This window comes from Podarcis raffonei, chromosome 5, assembly GCF_027172205.1.
Source record: "Podarcis raffonei isolate rPodRaf1 chromosome 5, rPodRaf1.pri, whole genome shotgun sequence".
NCBI classification, from domain to species: domain Eukaryota; kingdom Metazoa; phylum Chordata; class Lepidosauria; order Squamata; family Lacertidae; genus Podarcis; species Podarcis raffonei.
In genome coordinates, this window is record NC_070606.1 from 38,699,300 (window position 1) to 38,718,436 (window position 19,137).

At 40.5% G+C, this 19,137-nt stretch overlaps 1 protein-coding gene across 1 annotated transcript in view; it reads right to left on the reverse strand.

Moving 5' to 3' along the window:
• The window catches only part of PDE6C (phosphodiesterase 6C), a 41,541-nt gene extending 22,883 nt beyond the window's left edge, over positions 1–18,658 (reverse strand). Inside the window, exon 1 of the mRNA XM_053388722.1 lies at positions 18,035–18,658. Within this exon, the coding sequence (XP_053244697.1) occupies positions 18,035–18,514 (480 nt within the window). The 5' untranslated portion in view covers positions 18,515–18,658. The remainder of the gene's footprint in view (positions 1–18,034) is intronic.
• Between the last annotated feature and the right edge of the window lie 479 nt (positions 18,659–19,137).

The following is a 19,137-nucleotide window of genomic DNA, read 5'->3' on the forward strand; positions in this document are numbered from 1 at the left end:
ACACAAATATTATACTCCAATTCTACACAGAATCATAGAATTGTAGAGCACCCTGAGGGTCATTGGGTCCAAACCCTTGCAATGCACAAATCTCAAAGTATCCATGATATGGCACATTTTAAATAGGATAGGATGCTGAAAATGTTAGTATTTACCCAGAAATTCTGTGCATTAGAACACGAATGAATCCATTTCTTTTTCATACAGAGGGCATGTTCTGAGTATGACTTAGTTGGATATCACTAACTAAAATTAATTTTGATCACAATAAAGTTACTGGAAGGTTTGCCATGTAGGGTCAAGATTTTGGTCAGTAACTGCTACCTGACCTAGAGGAGACTGAGTGTTCATTAAAGTGGGTAAAGAAACTTATTTAAATAAAATTCAAGATACAATCAATAAGCTCTTAACAGCAGAGGAAAAGGTAATGGCTACAATCTTCTAGATGGGGCTCATGAACAGCAATAGCAGGCAGGCATACTGAGAGCATGAGCCAAAAACAGCCATGCATTTTTTCCCTGACATCCTTTAAAGCAGAGCTTTCCAAACTTTGTGTTGCAACACGATAGTATGTCGGCTGCAGTCTGTATGTGTGTTGTGCGAACTTTCCCCGTGCTTGGTTTGCTAGTAAAACTGAATTACTGTGTTGTGAAATGATGCATGTCTAAAAAGTGTGTCACCAACATGAAAAGTTGGGAAAGCTCTGCTTTAAAGCCTTGCCATGTTGGAACTGTGCCCTGAATTTTCACAATGCCTTCGGTCCGTTGACATTATTGCCATACCCTTCCATGTGCTGTTTGTGAAGCAGAAATAGTGGCAGGCTTGAAATACCTCCTTTAAAGCCATCTGTTTAAGCAGACTTTCCCTGGCTCATAAGATTCATCACACTGTTCTGTTATTCATTTATATTTAATTGAAAGTTTTATTGATAGATTTTCTGTTTTTACAGATCTATTGCTATGTAATTTTGGTTATAGTGTTGTGTATATATATATATATATTTCTTTTAAAAATGATCTTATGGTGTTTTATGTAAATCACTTACTTATATAAAGCAGTATAAATGTTAAAACAATAATAGTAATAATACACTTCTCGCTCCACAGGAGAGAGTGTGTGTCAGCAGAGGGTGTTAATTTAGATTTCTGGTACAGTATAGCATCTTTGTGTCAGCAAACTCCTTAGTACAAACAGTTTGTACTTACATTTCAGGTTGAAAATCTTTTCATCAGTTGTTGATCAGTTTTCTCAACAATTTGGACAGTTTAATGAAATTCTGTGAATGTTGCTTTCTAAAATAGCCAACTAAGAGTTGTTGTTTTTTAATTTCAGTTGCCCCCTTATGGAGATCTAGAGGATCTTGCATTCAAAATAGCAATCAATGTTTTGCCCTCTAACAGGCTGTATATTACTTTAATTCCTACCCTGCAATGATTAGCCTGGATAAGATCTCTTCCATAGCATAGTCTGAAGGCACAAGAGGCCACCATCTTACTGAAGCTAAGCAGGTCTGGATCTTGTCCATGTCTGGATGGAAACCACATGAATGCTAACTTGGTTTCCATGATGGAAGAATAGCAGGATATAAATGTAAGAAAGTCTGGCTGCCTTCTCCTTCTAAACTGGTGTCTAGGTGGAGGAGAGAGTAGGGGCAGAGGAGAAATTAAATTCCATAAGTGTTTTAAGCCAAATCTGACAAATTTGCACTCTCCAAAACAATATGCAAACCAAAACATAGCTATCCTTCCAAATTTGCATTCATCCAACTGTTGTGATGGATTCCCCAACCAAATGTTTACAGAAATGCATATAATTTGGAAATGTGTGCATACAAATGGACATTTATGAAAGGAACATACAAAGATGCATTATATTAGGGGGAATTGCCTGCAAAAATGTGCATACTAGTCCAAACTGCCAATAAAAATGTGTTTATCAAGAGAAATTTGCACTGAAATGCTGGTGAATTTTCACGAGGACTTAAAAAAATAATAATCACAAATTGCTGCAAAATGTGGAGAACTGAATTTAAGACAGGGAAAATATGAAACAGAGAGTACTGAAATGAGCAGATCCTTCCATCCCAAGGAGAGAAACCTTGCAAAGATGACTTGGTAGGAAGGTGCAGAGAGATTAGCCTATTATCTAGGAGAGAACACCAAATGCCTAGGAACTATATACAGCATTATTACTGCTTTCCCATATATTTGGGAGCCATCAGAGTTTCTGTGACTTCAGCACCCATTAAACCAATCATCTCCTACCTCACACAGGTCACATGTAGAAACTACCAGACTTAAGCAGTCCTGGAACTTGCAATAAGTCAAGAATGACTGTGGGTGTATAAAGGTAAAGGTAAAGGGACCCCTGATCATTAGGTCCAGTCGTGACTGACTCTGGGGTTGCGGCGCTCATCTCGCTTTACTGGCCGAGGGAGCCGGCGTACAGCTTCCGGGTCATGTGGCCAGCACGACTAAGCTGCTTCTGGCGAACCAGAGCAGCACACGGAAACGCCGTTTACCTTCCCGCCTCAGCGGTATCTATTTATCTACTTGCACTTCGTGCTTTCGAACTGCTAGGTTGGCAGGAGGAGGGACCGAGCAATGGGAGCTAACCCCGTCACAGGGATTCGAACCGCTGACCTTCTGATCGGCAAGTCCTAGGCTCTGTGGTTTAACCCACAGCGCCACCTGCGTCCCTTAGTAGGAGTTATGTGTACCTTATTTTCAGTTTGCCATTGTTTGTATAATAAATTGCTTCATCGGCAAACAAAGGAAGTTAATAATTAATTCTGTGATATAACACATAAAATAACCATGAGACAGAAGAGTGAATCAGTTCTGTTTGAACTCATGAGGCCAGATTCAACTAACAAGTCCCACTAGGTACAATGAGGCTTTCCCTTCTCTCCTCCCCCCCCCCCCGGTCACCCAATAGACCAGGCATAGGCAAAATCGGCCCTCCAGATGTTTCAGGACTACAACTCCCATCATCCCTGACAACTGGTCCTGTTAGCTAGGGATGATGGGAGTTGCAGTCCCCAAACATCTGGAGGGCTGAGTTTGCCTATGCCTGCAATAGACTCTAGGAGAGTCAGGAGAACCCCAGAACAGCTTACAGGGAGAGGAGAGGGACAAGTCGAAATGCTTGTGCTGATGGAACAATTGCCATAAGAAAACACTTTACTGTATTCTAGTGATCAAATACATTTTAAGCCAACATGTTTGAATAATAATAATAATGATAATGCTAACAGCCCCATTAAACTAAGTTGGACTTGCATCTGAGTAGACATGTATAGGATTACACTGTATGCTTGATACACTTAATGCTGGTAGCCTCATCTGCAATTCCAAGTATATCTTATGTGAAACCTGACAGTAAGAGCAAAATGGCTTCTTCTGATGGCTTTTGGCAGAAATCTGTAGAGACCTAATTACTGCTTGTGTGACATATGTAACCAGAGGGGATCTGGGAAGTTTTGTACAGCTTCAAAAGTGTAGAAAACCCTTATGAGACTAAAGATCCCTCTAATCTAGCATTCTTCCAGTGAAAAGTTAGCATAAGATATGCATTTGTTTCTGAAGTGGTTGTTTATTTCCTGACACCAAGGACGAAAGGATGAAAAGTAAATAAGGACACAGCATGTGCTGCTTGGTTCAAACCAGCATGAGTTCTCAAGAGTAAAACGGCAAAACCTCGGGAGATTTCCCCAAAACTGTTTCTGTCTTTTAGCTCTAGAAAACCATGCTATTTTCCTGTTCTCTGACCAAATTCAACCTGAACAAACTATTCTTTTCAGCTCCCATTCTGCAATTAAGTGTTACATTATGCATCATTTATATTGTGTTTTGGATAAAGACAAGTCTACTGGTCCATTAAGAAAACATTTTTTTCTTCATCATTAACTTAATCATTAACTAACATCATTAACTAACAGGCTATACAGGAACATAGAAGGAGAGGGATATCTCTTTGCTTCTTACAATACTATAAACAATATATTTGGAAGAGCACCGCCAACACAATCGGTTTGACAAGGCGTCAGCACTAAATGCCTTGCTAATGCTCTGCATATTTTACATAGTTTATTTCTTGGCTGAAGCATGAACAGCTAGCAGGCTTCCGGAATTGCTGTTCTCGGGTGGGATTCAATCACCTACAGAAAAAATTAGGATCCACAATTAAAATTGATTTGGGGCTTTTGCACAAAACACACACATCCCCTGAAGACTGGATTTTTTGCTATAAGGAAAGCAACGGGGAAAGTGTGGGATAAGATTGCTTTGATGCAACGTTGTCTAGCCTCTCAGAGTGAACGCTCATTAATTAACCAATGTCATCTAATATCCCTGAAACAAATCAGGATAAATGCTCAACAAGCAGATTGTCCTGAAGCATCCCTAAAGCAAAACATTCCATGGAATCCTGCAGCTGTGCATATTATGGACTAGTCTTTGTCACCTGACTTTTGCCCATAGTGGGCACAAGTTCTTTGCATTACCTTTATGCAACATTAATGAAACATGTAAACAATGTCCCTATCACATGACATGCAATTCCAACGTATTTTCTTTAGCAATTCTGACCAACAACTGTAGGCTTCCCTGCTTTAGTAAAGCCACCATCCTATGCTTGGCAAGATGACTTTGAAGGTGGTATGTACGGTACTCTGATTCTATGTGCAACATGATCTAGCTATTCTAGCTGAACCCCCTGCAATGCAGGAATATGCAGCTGTGCTTTACAGGGATCAAACTTTCAACCTTGGCATTATCAGCACCTCACTCTAACCAACTGAGCTATGAGGAAGCAGGTAATCCCCACACAAACTAGCAAAACCAGCATAAGCACCACAACAGCCTTAGTACAAAGTCAGAAGCAAAAGCTACCACCCCCAAGATAAAAACAGCCATATCCTTTTGACGTACTTCTGGTTTCACTTATGGGCTTGGCATTGCACAACTGTTGCTAGGAAACTTGTGTCAGGAAGGACCCTCATTCCATGTATATGGTGTCAACATTTGGAGTAAAAAGTAAACAGGGAAAAAACACTGTAGAATATTTTTAATAAATTACAACAGCCTGCAACACAACTCCTGAACTGATATTTACCACGGTATATCAGTGAAAAAGCAACAAGCATTTCAGTGAGTAGCATCTGTGGGGATGCAAAACCCATGCCAACTTCACAATGCTCCAGCTATTGGGTTGTCATTGCAAGCCACCCTAAATAATTCTGTTGCTTTTTACACTGAAGCGTATTAAAGCAACTTACAAGATACAAAATCACAAGAAATATTAAAATAAAACCCCACCTAAAGCGCTCATCCAAAAATATATTCAAAAGAACATACAATCAAAACAATCCCTACCGGCAGGCAGGCAATCTAAACAAAAACCAAAAACACAAGGGGAAAGGAATAGGGAGGGAAGAGGATAGGAGTAAAAAAAAATAAAATTCAGGCTTTATATGTAAAAAGCCAACACTTTGAATTGAGCAAGTAAATTAACTGGTAGCCAGTGTAGTCATGCCAAGGTTTGTGTTACATGTTCAAGCCATCTTGCCCCGCTAAGCAATCTGATTTCTAACTTCTGTACCAGCTGCTGTTTCTGAACAGTCTTCAAAGACAGCTCCATGTACAACATACCGTCCAACATTTCTCCAATGAAAATAAGGAAGGTTCCATTCCATAATGATAATTTTACTATTTAAATCCCACACGTGTTACTCGGTTGCCCCAGCCACTCTGGGCGGCTTCCAACATACATAAAAACATAATAAAACATTAAACATTAAAAAAAACCTTTCCTATTCAAGGAACTGCAGTAATCTAATTTAGAAGTTATGTGATTTGACACTAAGAAGCTGCTGAATAGTGTTGAAGTAAATGCAATACTTGTGATAAGGCAGGGACATGTTTATAATGAAACAATCACATGACCCAAATAGTGATGATGGAGGTCACATGGCTGAAAGCTACCGTATGTAATCATGACTGATCTAGAGAGTTCCAGTCTCACTTCTGCCATTTACTCACTAGGTGGCCTTACACAAACTACTGTACTCATTTATTGCATTCTGAGGCATTTGTTTTTAGGGCAGAAACTGCTCAAACTACATACTTCCACCACACTTAGAATGTCTCTTTTCATCCTGATACTGAATGCAAAATTCTTTGAATGCTCTAAATTTTTATAGACATGATATTTCTTGGTGATGTTGATGATGGTAGCAGCCTAGCTCCCTTTAGATCAGACTCCACCAGGGAATTCTGATTGCCTTCACAACTTCTGTGACCACAGCAGACTGAACAAAATTACCTTGCCCTGAGACTTTGCTTTGCATCTCTGCATGTTACTGTTCTGTGCTTGTCTGCTTTCAACCAGGGATCAGTGACTGATGCAGAAACATAGGGACAAGGATTGTCAGAGATAGTGGGTATTTTTTACTCTAAAAGTAAATCGTTTTGGCCGAATGCAAGTGGTGTGATTTAGTTTAAACCCAGAGCACATATGCACACAGAACCACTCCTCATCTCAGCTATCAGGAATTTGAGAAATACTGTACATATAAATCAGTTTTATTATTATTGGACCAACATCAGAGATTTGGATCATCTCCTTGATCTCACAGCAGGTTTGCAGATCATGGGATCCTACCACTACATTATTTTCTTTCATTCATTCACTTGATTTGTATGTCACTTTTCCACAAAAACAAATCATGCTCAAAGCAGCTTACAATGAAGAAAACAGGAATACATTTCAAACAAACACTGCAAAAACATTTTCATAATAACATAGCAAAACCAGGGGTGGACCTTGGTCTTCCATATTTTTGCACCCTCTGCAAGGACCCACCACATCTCTTTCTGCTCAGTTCACTACTTCATAGTTGCAGCGCTCTGCAGCACCCCCTAGCCTCGGCGCCCAGTGTGGCAGAACTGGTTGTGCTGCCCTAAATCAGTCACTGGCAAAACAATAGCAAATATAAAAACATACTCCCTCCCCCCCCCCAAATCACATTTCAGTACTATAAATGCAAGAAGATTACAAAACATGCAACATCCAATTGTTGTTGTCTAGTCGTTTAGTCGTGTCTGACTCTTCGTGACCCCATGGACCAGAGCACGCCAGGCACTCCTGTCTTCCACTGCCTCCTGCAGTTTGGTCAAACTCATGCTGGTAGCTTCGAGAACACTATCCAACCATCTCGTCCTCTGTCGTCCCCTTCTCCTTGTGCCCTCCATCTTTCCCAACATCTTTTCCAGGGAGTCTTCTCTTCTCATGAGGTGGCCAAAGTATTGGAGCCTCAGCTTCAGGATCTGTCCTTCCAGTGAGCACTCAGGACTGATTTCCTTAAGAATAGGTTTGATCTTCTTGCAGTCCATGGGAATCTCAAGAATCTCCTCCAGCACCATAATTCAAAAGCATCAATTCTTCTGCAATCAGCCTTCTTTATGGTCCAGCTCTCACTTCTATACATCACTACTGGGAAAACCATAGCTTTAACTATACGGAGCAACATCCAGTAGCAAAGCAACAAGGAAGCTTCACAGTTTCACCTGTCCTAGAAACACCCCTCCATTATGTTGATCACAGGCAAGGCCAGCACCAGGTTTGAGCAGGCCTGCAGCATAGTTATGGCTACCGATGGCCTCCTTGGCATAGTGCCACTCTTAAGCACTCCATTGGGGCCTCATGACAGCAGCACGACAGCAGACCTTGGCAGTCATGCTGGCACACTTCCAATGGGAGCCAATCAGCTGCTTGGCACTAGTCATCGTTGAGTGGCTACCATTTTAAATTTCCCAAAATGCAATGTCCCATAGTGTCTTATGTAGTAAAATCCAGCCAGTGGAGGATTAGTGGTAGCATCATCAGAGGAGACCTGACAGGTGGTGCTCACCATGAGGGAAGGAGGCAGGGTGGGATCCAACAGCTGTCATATGCCAAGGGCTGACACCACACCTGCTCTTTGGTTTTCGAGATGACGCAGTTGCTCTAATATTGGAGCAGGCATAAATCCCTCCTCCTTCACTAAGCTTACCAACCCTGACCTTGTTCATTGGAAACTCCCTTCCCAACACGGTTCTCTTAATCTTAGCCTTCTAGGTGCCGAAGATCAGCTTATGTTTCACCCTTCTGCATCAGATAGACCTCCACTGTATTACTGTGATAAATAGGGAAGCAACAACCCTTTCTCTCCCCAGCGGCCAAAAGCTGGAATGGAAGTGCCAATCTCTAAGCCACATCATTGACTTAGGTATCTAAAAGAATTTATAAACCACTTAATATTTTTTTAAAAATCTCCAAGTGGTTTGCAATATTTTAAATATATATATCATTAAAAGAAAAATACAACCTAAAATCAGTTAAACAGCAGTATAAAAAAGCAAATAAAACATAGGGCTTTACAAGATGTCTGAGACAAATATAAGTCTTTACAAGATGTCTGAGGCAATTGATGGTTGCTGCTTCCAAGGTATGACAGGGGCAGCAGCATAAAATCTGTATTTAGGTCATCACCGTGCGATACTCTAAAGGGTATGGTGCCATGAGTAGAACTTCCCCAGATAATCTAAATTATCTTACAGTTTTGTTCTGAGGCAGGTGGTCTTTCAGGTACTACTATACTAATTTCACTGGATTTACCATATTTCACTGTGTAATGGTCGTATTTTTTGTGCCGATTTTACCTTTCCAAAAAGAGGTGTGTGACCATTATGCAGTGAATTACCGGATGGAGAAAGGGGCCACAGGTGGGCAGTGGAGGTGGTTGCTCACCTGCTGCTTCCCCTTCTTGGCTGGGGTATCCTGCAGCACGAGCTGCAGCTTACCCCTGCAACTATTATGCGGGGAATGCTCTGGGGCCTTTTTCGGGGTCCGAAAATGGGGGGAGGGACTATTACACAGTGGCAACCAGTATGTGGTGAAATACGGTATATATATTGTTACACACCACCTCCAATCTCTGCCAAGCGGTGACAAAATTCCAGGGAGTTCCCAGGGCTTACAAAGGGCTTTATTTCCTTTTGGACAATTAAGCACAGCAGAGGCTGTGGTGTTTTTATGAAATATGGTTTATATACACATATTTACAACCTGAGTCTAGACTTTAGATGGAGAGAGTTCCCAGCATTCACCTCACAAGAAAGTCCTTTATTGCTCTCCTAAGCGCAACAAGCTTGAACCTACAAGCAGAGGTATCAGCTATGCTGCCTGGGCCTCGTTGTTATAGCTTGTTCTCCTCAGGATGGCGCTCTGCCCTATTTTACCCACCCAGAACCACTTGCAGAAACAACTGCTAGCCTTTCCGCTTACAGCATCACCCACTATAACCCTGGCAACTTCTCTCTCCAAGCCAGACAGGGAGACTTATGTTTTGCAGCTGGCTTATCATTATCAAACAAACCAGGCCATTATCAAGCAATAGATTCTAACAAAATTCAGAATAAACTAATTTTAAAAGGTCTTGATTAAAGTCTAAAGATGAAAAATACTAACCCACATATTGTTAACTGCATAACAGAATATGCATTAATACAGAGAAGCATTCCTGGTATGTATGTATATATACAACTTCCTTACTTTATTTCTCCTTGACTGAAGTATAGGTCAGGATTAGCATCTCCAGAAGGAGAGAGAGAGAGAGAGAAGGCTCTTTAACACTTTTTATATTAATTTGTTTAAATATATGCAGATATAATAACTTCTCACGACTTCCTATTGAGGCTGAAACCTGAAAGGAAGACAGGATATATTGGGGCAGATTTAAAAAACAACAACAACAACTAGGCATTAGGGATGGGTGAGAAATTTGATTCAGTTTGCAGTTAAAGGCGAATCTGTCAAATTTGCCCTTTCTGAAACAATATGAGAACAGGCATCTTTCAAAATTCACACTTATCCAGAATTTGCTGTCCAGTTCTCCAACCAAAGAATACACACATATATTAGGGGAAAGTGTGCATAAGAATGAATACATTAATGAAAATAAAACTCAAAAATGCATTATATTAGGAGGAATTGCAAAAATGTGTATATTAGTCAAAACTGAACAGGGAAAAGTGTTTATGAGGAGAAATTTGCACTAAAATGTTGATGAATTTTCAAGACGACTGCTGCGGAAATGTGGAGACCTGAATTTAAGATCGGAAAAATGAAAAACGGAGAGAACTGAAATTGACAGATCCTTCCATCCCTACTAGGCATTGGAGGTATCCACATTCATGGACGAATTCATACTTCTTTTCCTTTCTTCTTTTCTTTATTTCTAACTAGAAATTACAAAAACTGTACATATTTTGAGAAAGCATACCACAATCTTCCATTGAGGTCCCATTACTTGAGTAGCTGCTTGCAGATTAATATAATGTCTGTATATTTGCATGCTATCACCAGCTAGAAGATACTTGTACAGTGGTACCTCGGGTTACATACGCTTCAGGTTACATACGCTTCAGGTTACCGACTCCGCTAACCCAGAAATATTACCTCGGGTTAAGAACTTTGCTTCAGAATGAGAACAGAAATCGTGCTCCAGCAGCAGCGGGAGGCCCCATTAGCTAAAGTGGTGCTTCAGGTTAAGAACAGACCTCCGGAACGAATTAAGTACTTAACCTGATGTACCACTGCATTTAAATGGTACTAAACAACCTGTATTCTTTCAATAGTCCTGGTGTGAAGGTACTAGGATAACATTATCTGCAGCCAAGGGCTATTCCAGTAGAAATGAAATACAACTAATTGAACAACTCATTTGTCCCATTTGACTAACCATTTGTTAGGTCAGTGGGCATGGTTGCTTTCTTCTTGCCTGATACTATTAAATCCAGGATTAAACACTATTAGCTCCTGTGATCAACAGCGCTCTCTCTCTCTTACTAATCCCTGTTGGGGGAAGGGAACAGATGCTGTTTCTAAGCTAACTGATGAAGGTCTAGGCCTCTCCTTTAACCCTCTGAACCATTAGTCAGGGCAAGGTGCTTCCTCACATTTACTGGTAACTGTCCAAGTTTTAGGGAGATAATCTCAGGATAAATGAACACCAAGAAAACCCCCAGTTTTTAAAAATGGATATTTCAACCCACTTGGCAAATTCTATTGATATTTTGTTTTCCGTTAAGAGTTCCTGCCTTTATCTTGACATGAGTCTATCAAGCTTCCATTCTAGATGTTTGGTATAAAATCTCCACACCTTGTTCACTTGCATTTTCCTGGAGGTCCACACTCTGCTATCAGCTGTTTGTAAACCTATGTTTCCCCAGCGTTTCTTCCATATTTTTTTCTTACCAGAGGAAGTCCAATGTTTTTGAGTAGATTAGCACAATCTTCACAGATACACATGCCTTTAGTGCTACCCTTCTGTCTTTTTGAAGAGGTCATTAGTCATTAGTATAAGGTAGAAAGTGGTCTTGACATATCGGGCAAGTAAACCTATTCACCTTAATCTTTGCAGAGGTCACAATTCTATAGCCCTGCTCTTTTTTATTTTAAATCCATCTTTTAATTAGTGCTAAAATGCTTCTCTTCCTATATATATTTGAATATTTTATTTAAATATTATTTACTAATATTAAAATATTAGCAAAATACTGCTTAAATGAAAGCTATTGTTGCATAGCAATCTCCAAGCAGTGCAAGATTTCCTTCAGAATGAGCTACAACAGAGACTGTGGTGTCTTTATGATATATGGTTTATTTACATATATACAGTGCTTTTTTTCTTAAAAAAATGTTTAGGGGTACTCTCATTTTGACTCAAGAAAATCACCATTTTATAGTTCAAATCGGGGAAAATAAATACAGTAAATGGCCAAAAGTACAAAGATTCACAAAAAGTTTAGGGGTATGCATACCCCTGGATCCCCCCAGAAAAAAGCACTGAACATGTATACAACCTGTGTCTACAATAGAGGATGTCACAGCATTAACACCCCAAGCGGGTCTCGCTTCCCCCATAACTGCAGCCTTGTATTCAAACAGAAATCAATCATGGCTCTCTCTGCCTACTTCCCAACCCACAGTTTATTTTACATCTTCTAGCTCACCTCAATCCAAACTTTCAACTATCTTTCTAACTACCCACCCGTTTGCCGTATCACACAGAACCCCTTCCTTTGTTTCCTTAATGGCCCATTACCCAGGCTATCACCTCACCAGGAAACTAGTGTAGCTATTCCAAGAATTAGAAGGAGGCCCAGGCATTCAGCCCCATAAAACTCACTAAAAAACCTTTCCAGTCACCAGCATTTCAGCAGTGCCCCACATCGAACATTTCCAATCAACCTTTAAGATCCACCAGAAACATTAAACTGTTTGAAGAAGAAACCTATGAGTAGTAATGGGAGACCACTCTTAAATGAATAACCACTTAGAGCTAATGAAAGAATTGTGTGTGTGTTTTAAGGATCACTCAGAATGTTCCAAGTGGTCACTCAGGTAAATAGGACCTTTGCCTAACCTATCTAGAGTTAGCTATTCAAGCTAACTTGTGTAGATGGAACATAGCAGGGTGAAGATGCAGGGGAAAGTGCAATATCCCCTATAATATAATCACTTGCAGATTACAAAGTAAGGGCAATGATTTAATAGCCCAAGGAGCCACCCGTCTGGAAGCAGTCCATGCCTCCTAAAAGCTGCATGGCAGGTGCAAACACAGGATGTGCAGTTTTCGGTCCCAGGAAACGCTGCCTAATAGTCATTAGTTTCAGGTAGAAAGTAGAAAAGGTTAGAAATTCTGTGCTTATTAAACAAAGCCAGAATAGTTTGAGACTCATATCAAAAGTATATTACAGTATTGGATTTACATGAAGTGAAAGGATAAAACTGGCAACAGCAAGTCTTAAAAACAAATTCATTCTCTTGATTGTTTATCCCCAGGAAGTCAAAACAGCACTATCCATGCACAATATAGAGGAACCAGGAGGCTCTGGAGAATCCCAAGGTTTTCAGAAATAGGAAAATAATTATATAACCACCTAAAAGCGGGGGGCAGGGCGGATCCCCCAAAGCAGCCCAATGAAGACTAGGCATGCTCAGTGGCCACAGACTATTTTGAAAACGGGAGAGTGGGAATGGAATGTAATATCCGGGGAAAGGGTATGGCTAACTGATTGGCTATGACACTGAACAAGAGCTCTCCACACCTGTAAATACCATAAAACACAGCTAAACAATGTTTTACGTAACCGTTTTTCTATTTTATGGGTCTCCTTGCATTTTAATGACACTGTAAGCTGCTCTAAGCATAACAGGATGAATATGTTTCTTTTTAAAAAAACAACAACTAAATGGATGAATAATTATTTAACCCTAAAGGTGTCCTTTCAAGTAGATATTTCCTTTTTATACATTTCTTTAAAAACCATCTAAGCAGTGCTATTTTTCTAGAAAAAGAGGTACTGGAACTCACCATGAATACCTCTCTTGTTCTCTTATAATGCCAAGGCACCCACCTGAGAAGTGACAGAAGTTCTGGCTGGGGAAAAAACCCTGTATCTAATTAATTCTGTGTCTCACTTGAAATTCCTGTGGCTCAATCCTGACATAATGTCAGCTTCTTCCAGTGCCCTGCCTTCTAAGGTAACATGGGTAGCCATTGGGCAAAGGACCTTTTCAATCATGCTGCTGTCCCTTCACATTTACCTCAGGGAGGTTTGCCTGCTTTTGTGTCTTTATCTACCTTTATATTTTCTCGGGTCCTTTAAAATGTTCTCAGAATGGATTTTATCTTGCTGCAGCTATGTTTCTTATTTGTTCAGCTCTTTAAAGATGCTTGAATCGGGTTCCTTAATATATTAGTTTTAACATTTGAAATGTTTATTAGTATTCTATAACTGCCCTGCAGAAATACGGAAGTGAGGCTTGTGAAATTATTTAAATAGCTGTGCTTTTCATTTGCTTGTTTTCAAGGCCGGAAAAATGACATGGAGGAAGGCAACCATACTGAAACGGACTGTGGCCTTTAAAATGTTTACGCTATAATAAATGGTGTATCTTTGCTGTTTCACATTTCATGTAACAGTTGCAATAGGAATGCATGCACTCTGTGTGTCTTTCTCTGTGTGTATAGCGAGAAATGGCAACACATTGTTTGTTTCCTTGCTTATTTATTTTTTTCTGAGCAGCGCATATTCCGGAAGGTTCCATTAGGCTATCTTCCATGCACAAACACCCTAAAACTCTTGCCCCAAATATTAACTTAAAATTCCTTAAAGTAATTCCTTAAAGTAATTTCTTAAAACAGGGAAATTACGAAGTGGTAGCCATGCTAGTCTGTTGCTACAAAAGCAACAAAAGAATGCTGTGGTACCTGCCATATATGATAATCTTCATGCCTCTGACTAGATTATCTTTCCCTCACAAAAGTTTAGGCCTCGATATCTATGTTAGTCTTTATCAGTCTTCCTCAGCCCCATGCTCTCATTATATTTTGGACTACAACTCCCAGCCCACTCCTGGTTGGGATGATGGGAAATGTAGTCCAAAGCATGGCATGCACCAAATTAGAGAAGGCTAGTCTTAAAGGAGCCACAAGTCTCTTTGTAAAAATAGGGGCTTACTTAAACAACAACCGAATTCAAACTGATAAAATAGTTGTAAGTTCTAAAATGCCTATCTTGAAAAGGACAGAACATTTCAGGAATATTTTCCCACTGCATTTTTTTCTCCTTTTCCACAGGAGAAATAATTCTAGAAAAAAAATAGCATAGTCTCTTGTTAACTCTGACAGAGAAGAAAATGATTGCAAGTGTGGCAACCAATATTCAGAAACATAGGCCTAGGAATGCCTCATAAATGAACTTTTACTCTTATCCTGGTGCCAGTTCACACCTCTGGTTTGCTCTTAGTTTTGCTAGATTAATGAGAAGATGAAGAGGTTGTGGGCAACAGATCCAGACCTTTCAGCTGGCCTTCTGACAAGGTCAGTTGCCCTGGCAACCTCTCACCTCTGTGGGAGCTGACGAGTGGCAAACAAAAGTGGCCCCTCAGGGAATTGCTCTTGGCTCAGTTGCAAGCTTCTCATTTGAAAGAAGAAAGAAATAAGTTGGGCAAAAGTACTGAAACTGATTGGTTGAAATATAGAATTTACTGCAGTGACAATACTGTTCTCTCCAAGGATTTCATCAATGACATTAATTAGGGTTGCCCTATTCCCAAATATGGGTTTTCCTCGACATTTTGCCAATTCAGCAAAAATCCGCCCAGACGCCATTTTGCAGCCGGATATGTCCAGGAAAACCCAGATGTATGTTGCTGCATGTAATCAAGACCATTTGCAGTACAGTCTTCAACATATCTGCTCAGAAGTATGATTCAGTTCCTTGTGACTTGGCAGTTAGCATAGGAGCCAATTCCTAGGGGCTGTGGGGGCCTTGGCCTCCAAAATAAAATATTTGAGGGGGCTGGGCTCCCCCACAGTTAATGGGTATTCCCATTCAAATGGTGTGTGTGCACTGTATCATGTGGTCAATTATTCAGGGCAGGGCTTACCTGGGCCCCCGCAATACTTTATTCAAGTTTGCACCCCTGGCAGCTAGTCAGGAAACTTTTAAAGACAGCCATTTTAGAATTTGCTTCCATTTTATCTGTTTGGAATTGGTTGCAGTTCATAATCCCCTACCTGGAACCTCAAAGATTTCCAAAGACGGTAATGCTATAGGGTTTTAATAATGTTTAAAGGATTTCAAGTAGAAGCACTGAGGACTCCTAATATAATTAACCACAGCAATGGATATGTTACTGATTAAAGCCCCATATTTGAAGACCTCCCTTAGGCAACTTCCCAGAGACATCAATGGGATTTCTGAGTGAGGTGTTTGAGAAGAATCTCCCCGCCCCACTCCAGAGCAGGTTCACCATATCGGTTTCCATTTGAGTATTTGGCCCCACATCCCGTTAAGGCTGCCCTTTGACTCTTTCATTTAACCAGTCCCCTGAATCTCAGGGCTTTTTTCAGCCGGAACTCGCCGGAACTCAGTTCCGGCACCTCTCAGGTGGGCACCATTGCTATTCTAAGAGAAGGAGGGAAGTATTCGTGGTGAGTTCCGGCACCTCTTTTTCTAGAAAAATAGAACTGAGGAAAAAACAGCTAGCAAAATTGTAAGGCTAAAGTACTAGTGAATGCAAGACTACATGCAGAGTTCCCAGACATGGAAGTCAAATAGAAAACCTCAAGTAATGGATGGTGGGGTTAATATTTGGCTTTCCATGTTTGAGAACCACTGTGAATGAATACGGATAATTAATACATGAAAATCTCTATTTTCATGTTTTAATTATATTGTATCATAAATGATACATCATAAAATGATACAGCTACCATTTTATTTTAAAATGTCAGTGACAAGCAAAACTTTATTTTTTGCTCTTTTATGAACTTCCAGTTACTGTAAGAATATTCTAAAGAAAAAGGAAAAACTGAATGTTGCATTAGCAAATGTAAATGACAAGGAAAACACACCTCATCCCTCTCCTGCTTTATAAAGAAACTTGAGCACAATCTAGTCAAAGATAAAAATACAAAAAAACTGTTTAGCTCCATTAAATTCAATAGGAGATATCTAACTGGGCCATGCCCCTAGGTTGGTTTGTTTCTTAATTATATCCAAATATCATTGGTACCGAAATGTAGAGCATACTATATTTCAAGCGGCAACAGTCATTTAATAATATTAGAATAACAGTGCTTAGTCTAATGAGATGCACATATTCTCTGGTCCTGTCGATCTTTTCTCCTGTAATCTGCTTTATGAATTTAAAAAGATTATCCACACAGGCCTCTGTTGATGGTAACAGGCAGTAAGTACAATATTGCTTGCCATAGAAAATGGGTCCAGCAATCAGAACCAAAATACCGAGACAGGTGCTATATGGCATGATTTCAAATTTCACAAGTATATTAGCTTTCCTACCTCAAATCTGGGTATATTTTTGGTTGTGGAAAGTAGTTTCAAAACAGGTCATAATGAGCCTGTAGCCAAAGCAGTCTGATTCTATAATCGAACACAGGCCTATCTGGTATGTCCTCTCCTTACTATTATTTAATCCAGGTTACAAGGCATCAAGACAGTTCTCTTGTGCAAGGTCCATTGAAACAAATGGCAGCTGCATAAGGGCACAGCAGTGAATGGTTCCTTGGAGTTGCAATCAGCCTGTTTCCAACTGCATACCCACCAACATTTTTCCAATGAAAATAGGGACACCCTATTCTTCTGTGGGATGGCTTCTGTAATTCCAGGACTGTCCCTGGAAAATTGGGACACTTGAGGGGCATGCAATAGTACTGCTCTCAGTGGCGCCCAATACCTGAAACTGGATGCAGAGCCTCGTGTTAGCCCCGCCTCTGGCAGGTCTGCATCCCATTTATTTCAGTCTCTACTGAAGTTTTTGGGACTGCTCCAGATTAAAGCAGTTGAGTGGAGGTGGCTACTGTAAGCTTACACAACTTGTGACCCACTAAACAGACCAATCCAAAACAGAGTTAGGCACACCTAAGTCTAACTCTGCAGAGGATCAGGCAGACAGCCCTGCGTTTCCCCCTTTTAAGGTATTTTAAGGTGGTTATTCCTGAGAGATTGAAAACTCTCTATAGTTTTCACATGTGGCTGAAATCAGCTCTGAATCTCTCCCTCGCTATCTATGCGAATGCCACTGTTTGGATGTTCAACTCCCAAGTTTGCATTTACTTTCTTAACACACAGGGTAAATACAGGATTGGGAAATTTGTTAATTGACTGAAAGCTTCCCCCCTCCACATTTCCAACAATATGCCTAGATATGGGTTTGGCTCTTGAAGTAACGGTCCTGTAATTCCTTCATTCCATTTGCCCCGTAAACTATAAACTGGGGTGGCCAATGTGGTGTCAGCCATATGTTTTGGACCACAACCTCAGCCAGAGTGTCAGGGAAGATAGGAGTTGTAGTTTGACAGTGTCTGGAGGGCACAATGTTGACTAGCCTTTCACATAAAGGGGAGCGGGGAGAGGCTACCCTACACCAAACCCAGAAAAGCTTTCTCACTTACCTTTTTTACATCTGGTATGTTAAATACCTTCTTGGTATGAGCAACCCACCCAACTATCCCAATGTCCAGAGGAAAAACGACTTCTTTCTCAGGAGGCACCAGATTGCTCTCATATTTGGAAGTAGGGGTGACATCCATGAGCCTGCTAGCCACTTCTGGAATACCATTGCGGGAACGTTGAATAAACATACTACACCGGTCAGCTGCCAGCAACTGTGCCAACCTTTGCAGGATTTTGTGCACTATCTTTTCCACAGAGCTGGCTTCTTCCTGCATTTCCATCATCAGCTCAAAAAGCACCTGACATTCCTCCAGCTTTGTCATTTCCTTGAAGGAGATTCCATCCTTTACATCCCCAGGGTTGACTTTGAAGACGCTTCCCACTACTTCCGCACACAGTTTTTTGTCATAATACTCCTTGGCAAACTGTGGGTTGTTCTCCAGGTATTTCTCGACATCATCTTTACTTATCTCACCCATTTTTGCTCGGTAGCTTTTTCGCCGCTTCACACCTCCATCACCATCAAAGCAGCAGCAATCACAGCCAAAAGTCGAACTTTGCTTCTAAGGGGAAAATGGTAGATTGCACATTCTGTATAGAATATAGGCATAGGCTGTAGACCTGTAGGCTTGCTCTGTGGCTTTCCAACCTTCTGAAATCCTTAAGATTTGACAGCAGTCCGCTGGCTTAGTGTCTTCTTAGCGAAGGATCCAGGAGACTGCTAATTAAAGAGATGTCAGGACACTAAACCCTTGAGCACTCTTAGCTCATAAATCCAAAGGGAGACATTTTAGAGTGATAAACTAAACCAACTGTTCCTTGATTGTGCAATGGTGTAAAAAAAAAGTGCATGTAAATGGGTGCCCATATATTCGTGCTTGTATTTTATGCTCTTTATTTCTTTAATGGATTAGAAATTTCCTTTGGTGTATACAATGTGGGAAATACTTAAGCCTCTCTCCCTCCCCACAGGTATGCAAATAAGTACTTCACATGCCCACACGTGCACTCCTGTGCACATGCACAGACACTCTTCAGTATAAATGATACTTATACCTTGGATACACGAAACACACCAGGAAGCCACTCATTGTATGGGAAA